The 9,324-nt window shown below is 40.7% G+C and overlaps 1 protein-coding gene across 1 annotated transcript in view; it reads right to left on the reverse strand.

The window, feature by feature from the left end:
- Positions 1–9,324, reverse strand: part of PRDM2 (PR/SET domain 2) — a gene marked incomplete in the record, with an annotated part of 130,618 nt that overhangs the window by 88,307 nt on the left and 32,987 nt on the right. Inside the window, 1 exon segment of the mRNA XM_006145277.3 lies at positions 6,811–6,963. Within this exon segment, the coding sequence (XP_006145339.2) occupies positions 6,811–6,963 (153 nt within the window).

The following is a 9,324-nucleotide window of genomic DNA, read 5'->3' on the forward strand; positions in this document are numbered from 1 at the left end:
GCCTCGGGCGGGAGCTGCCGCCGATGGCAAACAGCTGTCGGGGCGCCGCGCGCAGCCCGCCAGGCCGGCCCGACAGGAAGGGCTGCTTAACCCTTCGTGCCCCGGGCCGCCGCGCAGCGCAGGAACCCTCTGCTGGAAGGAGGACCTCACCGCGCGGCAGGAGGCGTGCAAGCAAGCATCTGATCAAGAGCAGATCGCTTTAAGCTCAAACTGCCAGGCGCTATCACATCTCACTGCTCAAAGCCTTTGACAACCCACGCAAAAGAAAAAATAAAACATGAAACCACTTTGCCCACGAAACCTAAGCTGATGAGAAATTTAAAGCATAATTTTAAAAAGCAGGCGGCGTGGAAAGAGGCGTGCTGAAAGATAATTACCAGCGCATGTTTAGATTCCAAGAGCAAGTTAAGCATGGTAACAAGAAAGAACTATATGCCTTCGCACATTTGTAAATGCAACCACTATTTATATCACAGAAATATTAAAAAGGGGCAATGCAGAGAGGGCAGTGCATCATCTCTACACTACCATCAAACTGCTCGGTTCCTGAAAAGAGTTCACTGTCTTGCCCTTTGTACAGACAAGATTTTACATTCTAACTTGTATAACACAAGAAAATGTCTAAAAACACTTCCCATGTACTATGCTCTTAAACCAATACGTTCTTAACAGCTATATATGACTATGAGTGGCAAGGACATGTACACGACAACAATATTGATTACATGTGGGACAGATTAGATGCTCTACACAGAATTCTTTTCACTTAATTTTTATTTTTATATTTTTTACATCTCTGGCTTAGTGGTTTCTCTCACACTGACTCAGCTGTTCCACAAGTTCTAAGGCTATCAATACAATTAAAACTCCATCTAAAACCCACTGGAAAAAAAATAAGAATCCATCATTCCATGTTGTATAATACATGAATGAATGAATGAAAAAGTAAATAAAAAGCAAAGCTCTTCCTTAAAATAGATCCCAACTAAATAATACAAAAGAAATGATGGAGGGACTGCAGATAATGTGGCTGGATCCCACACCACCGACTCGCAGTTTGAGTCCCTGGACTCAAAGGCTTGAAAAACACACCAGGCATGCGTGTGCATGTGTGTGTCCAAAAATACCATGAGGAGAATGGAGAAGGGATTGTGGCATGGTCTTCACCTCCCCCGGGGGTTGATTTCTCACTTTCCCTCTCTCTCTCCTCCCCTCACTTCCCTGAGTATACATACTCTATAGCAAAATTTTAAAAAGAAAGAAATGATGGAATTTAAAAATCACCATTTGTCAATCATCACAGTACAACTGATTGAAACAAGAATTATCAAGGAATGCTAAACCTAGGAGGTGAAGTCTGAGTAACAGAATATTTGCATAGTCTCATCTCCCTATAAAAGAGTTATTAATTACAAAGAGAAAAACACAGGATTGTTAAAAATCAACATCAAGTGCCTCCTGATATCACGCACATAGAATGCAGCATAATTCTGGGAGCTTGCTGCCCAAAATGTATAGACAGAATTTAGTCATGATGAAACTTAAGAGGAGGTCAAAGTATAGACTAGACATTCTACAAAATAACTGGCGGGTTCTCCTCCAAATTGAAAGGTTTTAAGAGACAGAAACTGACACTATCCAAACTAAAGAGACTGAGGAGAAGAAATACCTAAATGCAACAAGGTTTTCTTTTCCTAGGGGGATATGACTGGGACAATGGACAAAATCTGAGTAGGGTGTACAGATGAGCTGGTGTATCAGTCTTAGCTTCCTGATTTTGATCCTGGCACTATGACTATGTAAGATAATGGTCTGGCTTTGTAGGGGCAAGGGAACTTCTTCTAAGATGTCAGTTTTAAAACAAAATAGTGCCTCACCTCAACATACCTTCTAGTCTAGATAAAGTGCTTAGCAATAAATATTACTTCATTTTATTCTCTGCAGAACTCTTCACTGTTAAGATGGTCCAAATTGCAAAATATCCTAAATTCTTTAAAAGAACCAGCCATTGTTTCCTTTGTTCCCCCAAGGATGGCTAAATCTGCCATTCTCTTATTTTTGAACTCTATATATAATTTCCCTTCTTGAATCAGTTAAAACTAAAAAAAAAAAAAAACCTCAATGTATGTTATTAATGAGTTAAAGTAGCCAATATAAATAACCTTCTGCCATTATGATGAGCTGATCTGTTTCTGTTGGAAAAGTAGGCTTTGATTTTTACAAGGAAACTATCTCCAAATTATGCAAGTTATAAACATATAGTTTGTTTCTCTACTTTGTTGTTGTTTTAAGTCACATATTAATGAAATGGTGGTATCAGTCTACCCAAATGCACAGCGATGGTGGTATCCATCTGGCCATAGAACTGCATAGTTAAGCAATCTCAAGTGGATGAAGTGAACTTGAGACTAAAATTCATTCTTCTCCAACCTTCTCCATGGCCTGGTATCAAGTAATACTTGAAATAAGTAGGGCTCTCAGAAATGTGTGAATTCTTAAATAAAGCCAAAGTAAAAAAGAACATGGAAAGGAGTGAGGACAAATGTGTCCCCAGTATATTCCTAACCCAAAGAACATAACCAAAAACCTGGGTGGAAACACCACTGGACATTTTAGAAACATTTGCAAGAATCAGAGCCTAAATTTCTATGTTCATTCCCCTGTTGTCATCACTGGAGTGCTAACTGTAAGAGCAACTTGGTGAAGTTAAACATTGGCACAAACTCTCAACTTAGGAGAATACTCATATCCTAAGCAACTCTGCTGCTGTGAAACACACAATACTGAAAGACAAGAGAATCTGTTTGTACCACAAACGTAATATAAAATTTCTAAAAGGCTACTGGGCTGTACAGGATCAAAAGGAACTGATTTGTTAGCTGCTGCACAGCTTTCAAAACTGTTAGTAACTGAGATGGCTATTTTATTATGGAGCTATATGCTTTCCCACTTCATACTGAAACAGTTACACAAACTATAGACCTTTATCAAGAATAATAGACACTTTTTAAAAAACCAGGATAGTTTTCTTCTGTATTGCATTGTTTCTTCTTTTGCCTCGCTTAGCATTTTTAAGATTTGAGTCAAATTTTGAAACAAAAACTATGACCTTAAACAAAGAAAATAAACATCCACATTTTTTAAAAAAGGTCAAAAGACCAAATGACCTCTTTTGTAATATTACATCTTGATGTTAAAGAAAAATAAGGACAACAGAAAGATTTTAAACTCTTCAAGCTTTTCCTGTAGATTCAGACAGGCTTTATAGAACTAAATAGTCTTTTCTCTAAATATCAGCATATATAAGCTTGAAATTTTACCAGACCAGAAAGGAAGAAGCAAAAGTTCTAATATTACTGATTATGTCAAAATGAAAGAAATAGTCCAGAGTCATTAGAATGCAGAGTATGCCCACCCTTACCAACCTTAATCCACTCCCTAGTACGATCTTTTAAAAGTCACAGATCACAGCCTCAAATCTCAAATGGATGAAGTGAACTTAAGACTAAAACTCATTCTTCTCCAGCCGGTTCCATGGTCTACTGGTTAAGGCTGCTAGATCCCACATGGCCAACCCTGTGGTTCGAGTCCCAGACCTGATGGCTTGAGAAACATACCAGGTACATTTGTATGTGCCCAAAATCTTGACAGGATGTTGAAATGAAGAAGGGACTACAGCATGACCATTCCCTGTAAAGGGTAATTTCTTCCTCTTCCTCTCCCTCTGTCTCTGGAGTATACACATGCCTTCTGTCAAAAATTTAAAAACAAAACCAAAAAAATCTCATTCTTGTCCCTGTAGGCCACTAGGCTCCACTTGGTCTAGCCCCTGACAACCTTATCAACTTCGAGTCTTATTCCTCTCCTCCTTCTAACCATACTGGTCTTTGTTCTTATTTTTAAGGGGGAAAAAATCTATGGAAACTTTGGTTCTAGCAGTTCCTCTTTCTGTATTGCTTTTTCTAAATCCTTCCAAATCTTTATATGGACGGCTCCTTTTCATCCCATGGGTGAAGTTCAAATCTTGTCTCAGAAAGGCCTCTCCTGATTGAGAGCCAAAGCAGCCCACCCCACCCAGTCACTCTCTACTACATTTTACCATCTTCAAAGAACCTATCACTACCTAAAGTTATTGTTTACTTGTTTACTTTATTATCTGCCTCCTTTCCCACAAAATGCAAGCCCATAAGACCAGAGACCTTGTCTGTCCTGTTCACTACTATAGCAGAGTCCTTGGTACATGTAGACACTCAATCAATGTTTGTTGAGCAAATGAATAGATGAATGAATGGCAGCAGGCTTAATGGTAAACTTTCAGGAATTTAAAATCATTTAAAATCATATTATAAACAAAGACAGTGTTGAGACGCCCAATTATCTGGCTGGAATAATAAGCTGAGAAAGCAATACAAAACCCAGGGAACATTACATGCCCTTTATTTACAAAATCTAACCCACAGGATGCTTAATCTGGAAGAATATAGTTAGATAATCACTAGTATGAAACCTGAACAGACTCGTGCATACTTAAGCACACATCAATGGTCTGAATCACAGCTATGTTATTTCAAACAGAGAGAGGTAAAAATCATAGACACCATATAGCCAGTTAACATTTAGGGTATTTATGATGGGCTAGGATTATTCATAGACCCTTATACATACTGACTTACTTCATCTTCATAGCTGCACAAATTAGTTTTATGACTGTCTCCTCTTTTACAGATGAGAAAACTAAGACACAAGAACCTAAGTAACTTCCCATGGTCACATATCTAAAAGCCAAGATCTGTTCACACAGCAGGCTGCTCCAGAGCCCATACTGCTGACTCAATGCTGTAGTGTCTTGCCAAAAACCACGACCAGCACTTACTAGGTAGCTAGAGCTTTATCTGCACTCACCCATGCAATCATCACAACCAGCCTGGGAGTTCAGTACTATAATTACCTGCATCTTACAGTGAGGAAGCTGAGGCATGGGGCAGGGACGTGCCCCACATTACACAGCTGGTAAAGTCACAGCGACAGCAAGTCAGGACATAATAGGCAGTTACTTCAGGGCCACTCTCCCAACCACTGCTCTTACTGCTTCTCAGTGTCCCTGCAGGTCTGCTACCAGATGAACGTGTTTTAACTTGAAGTCTAAGGAACGAACTGCAGGGTTCCTGGGTCTGCATTTCTTTCTTTCTTTCTTTCTTTCTTTCTTTCTTTCTTTCTTTCTTTCTTTCTTTCTTTCTTTCTTTCTTTCTTTCTTTCTTTCTTTTTTTGCTATAGGGTGTGTGCACTCTCCAGAAAGAGACAGAGAGACAGAAAGCAAGAAATCACCCCCCGGTTGGGGGTTGAGGGGAATGGCCACGCCTCAATCCTTTCTCCTCTATTCTTCTCTCAGGATCTTGGGCACGCACACATGCCTAGCATGAGTTCAAGCTACCAGGTTCAGGACTCGAACCGCAGTTGACTACATGGGAATTCAGCGACATAGTCATTACATCAACTGCTGGTCCCTGGGCCTGCACTTCTTTAGAACCTCATTCCTAATCATTCTCTAGCTAGAATTTCCTCTCTACCAGGATACTACCTCGCTAATTCAACCAGATCAATTTCTCATTATAAATAAATTTGAGAAACAGAATGAACCCTTGAATCAAATTTTGAATCCAGCTTCATAGTCCACTGTCACAAAATTGTAGAGTAATACTTCCTAGAAATGCACGCTACTATAATTCAATAAAGGAAAATGGGAAGCAAGGTTTCAGAAATCCTAAGTGAGAAAGTACCACAAAAAAATTATTTCCTACATGGACTTGAAGCAAGAACATTGGTATGGTACATATGCTATAAAGGGCAATCTAATTAAGTAACAATGTCAGGAAAGCAAAACAGCTAAATGTTAACTAAACTTCCAGAAGTTTTGGTGCTTCCATACTAACAAAACTCAGCACACTGCAAAACTGCTCACTCCCTTAAATAGTTGCTCATCAGGAATTTTCAACTCCTTGGAGATCAGATTTTTCATGGATTGTCCCCCAACCTGTGACAAGTTCAATGAAACTGATGAATAAAGAGGACTTTGCCTTTTAGTACTAGCAAACATATCACTTCCAAAAAGCAGCAGCCGTCTATCATTCCAGGTTCAAGATTCTGCCTCAGAACATTTCCAAGCATGATGTGCAGATTTGTCTCCAAGAGACCTTGACCTGTGAAAATAAGCGGCAGACTTGGCCTTGACTTGTCACAGAGATGCAGCAACACTATTTCCTAATGTTAGCGTCCCTGGGTAGACGACATCACCTCACCACCAACCCTAAAACACAGCTTTCCTCTCCTCTTCACTCAGTGATTACAGTCCCCAAATAAAAATGGAACAAAAGAAACACGTTCCTTTTAAATTCTGTCCTAAATAAAGCCAAGGGGAAGAAAAAGCTAATGCAAGGCTACATTTATGCTGAAGACTAACAATGTGTTTTCAGTTAACACAGAACCACCGCAGCTCTTGATAATTCCCTACAGTTGGGAAAATCTGACAGTCAGACAGCTCTTAATGCATCTATATCCTAGGAGGGAAGCAGCTGCCACACGCTCACCTCCTCGACATCTATAAAACGCACTATGTCATTACTTAACAGGATCTTCGCTGTAGCTCCCTGTCACACACAAAGCCCTGGCAACCACGTATTTAAAACAGAACCACAAGTATGTGGATGATCTACTCCAAACAGAGTCCCTTCAAGGTCCGTGAAGTTGTACTGTCAGTTACACTATGGGCAGCATGCAGAATAACTAACAGTACATCAATTCAAACAGTATTACCTTTAAAGTTTTGTAGTAAATGGCCCTGTTGATTTCCAGAGGAAATAAATTTTGCTCTTCTCCTGAGCAAGCCCAGTTCACATACCGCAGCCAGTTTCCCTTCTCTGGATCAGTGGCATCGATGCACATCCATCCCAAATTTGGGTAATATACCTTGGGAGGGAAAGAACACACCTTTGTTAAAATATGAGTTATCTTGAAAAGGCTTCCATTTTCAACTTTTAGGCAATTCTTTTATTACATACAAGTACTCTATAAAGCATTTCATAGAAACAAAATAAGTGACAGAGAGAAGAAAGGTATAAGGTGAAAACTAAAATTCCAGATTGTGTAACTCTCATTATTTATCCATTTGGGCTTATTTCCCCCCCTAAACTTAAAGAGCTCTAGCTATTATAATAGCACTTATAGTTAATTTATATGCTTAATGATCTCCTGATGCTTTGCAAATAAGTATGTAAAGACAACCATATTCCCCAAAGTGTAACTGAGAGAGGGAAATTTAGCTTGCTGCAGGGCCCAGCAGCACCTAAGTCCTATAGGCTTTCTGGGTTTGTCCTGCCAGTCAAGCATGGGGCCTACTCCTGCGGGGCTACACAGTTCAGCAGATCCTTTTCCACAGGCTTGACAGGGACTTCAGGATGGCCACATAGTGGTATGTGAGCCGGCCACATAGTGGTATGTGCGCCAGCCACATGGGCGACAGGGTACGATGCTTTTGCAAACTCAGTTGACCATTCAAATGTGCTCTATCCAGAGCTCTGTCAGGATCACAGTGCAATGGCACTATCAGTGCCCTTCAAAAACAGACCAAAAACCCAACCCTTCTTTCAGAAGTCAGATCGAATCCACTCTTGCAAAACACTTTCCCTGAACATCTAAGCTTTTAGTCAAATCCTCCTCCCAGATGCTTCCAGCACTTAAATGTATCATTTCTTCATTGTAAAGAGTATCTATTTAACAATGACTTTTAACTTAAGTTTGTATGTACATACAAATACATACAACACATTTTATTTCCCTAAAACCAGATTATAAAACTTCCAAGTAGGCACAAAAATAGAACTATAGAATCAATTGGTGGCAGACATGTGGAACAAAAGAAATAAGTTCTTTTTAGGAAGGAAGGGGAAAAAATCTAGATGCTTCCTTTCCTCACTCCCTACCCCCTCCACACACACACATTCATCCCTCCTTCTTCCCCCTCCATCCGCACAAACCACCGTTCTTTGCTGCACCTTTCCCTCTCAAACAAAGCTTCCACTCCTCAGGTGATGCCCAGTCCCCTAGCCTGTGATTGCCAGGACGTAGCACCCTCCTCCCTGAATCCTAACTCCTTTTTTTGGAGAGGTTTTTGCTATAGGGCACGTGTGCTCGCCAGACAGAGAGAGACAGAGAGACAGAAAGCAAGAAATCATCCCCCAGGGGGTATGGTCACGCTGCAATCCCTTCTCCATTCTCCTCTCGGGATCTTGGGCACGCACGCACACACACCTGGCGTGAGTTTTAAGTCCAGCGATATAGCCATTATGCTAACTACTGCTGCCCCCCCCCCACGCCGGAGTCCTAACTCTTACCTTCTTCCTGGTGGGATGTCAAGCATAGTGCCGTGTGCTGGATACATTTTTTTGTTTAACCCTGCACAGTACTTTGATTACCATCTCTCCTTTCACTGTGTGAGAATTATGGCTCAAAAGTTAAATAACTTTCTGAAAGTCATCTACATAATTGTAATAAAGTTGGGCTAAACCCTTCCTGCTTGCCCTCTATATATCCTGCCTTGCTTGGCCATCTGAGTTAAAAGTGCAAACTCTCCCTTCCCATCAGCACCTCCGGCACCCCCTGCACAGCCTTCTTCACAGCACCCGCGCTCCCCTAATGTCCACCACCTTCTACTGACTCCTCACTTCAGGGAATGTCCCCCGCTCCGTGCACTGGCTCCATGAGGAGATTCCTTTTTACCTTTTCACTCATTACAGTGCCTCCAGTACCCTGACCAGAGGCTGGCACAAAGCAGGCTAACAATAAATACGAAATGAGTGAAAGGATATTGTTATACACAGTGTATAACTACCATCTCTAATGAGCACTCACTATCGACAGGCTCCGTGCTAGAAGTGCTTTGCCGTGACTTGGTTCAATCAAACGAACACCAAGGAGAATATTTTCACTATCACAGACACATCTCCTGTGATTTATCCAAAATGTGGTTGTTTACTAAAACACTTCTCTGCACCACTGAAGAGAAAGGTTATCCATGTTACATTAGACTCCTTTCACAACCTCACTGTCACAGACACCCTCAGCTCGTACACAGATAGATGGCAGACAGATACACACACACAGATACACACATATTCCTACCCTTTAAAACCAGTAGGCATCAAAGGGTATGTTATAAAGAGACAGCCTCACAGAGCAAACAATTAATTGAAGTACATGGGAACTTTTATTTTGTTAGATATCTTTGTACTTCTCAAAAGTTTTTTTTTCGGGAACCAGCAGTTAGCATAA

This window comes from Tupaia chinensis, unplaced genomic scaffold (assembly GCF_000334495.1).
Source record: "Tupaia chinensis unplaced genomic scaffold, TupChi_1.0 Scaffold000146_1, whole genome shotgun sequence".
In the NCBI taxonomy this organism is placed as follows: Eukaryota; Metazoa; Chordata; class Mammalia; order Scandentia; family Tupaiidae; genus Tupaia; species Tupaia belangeri.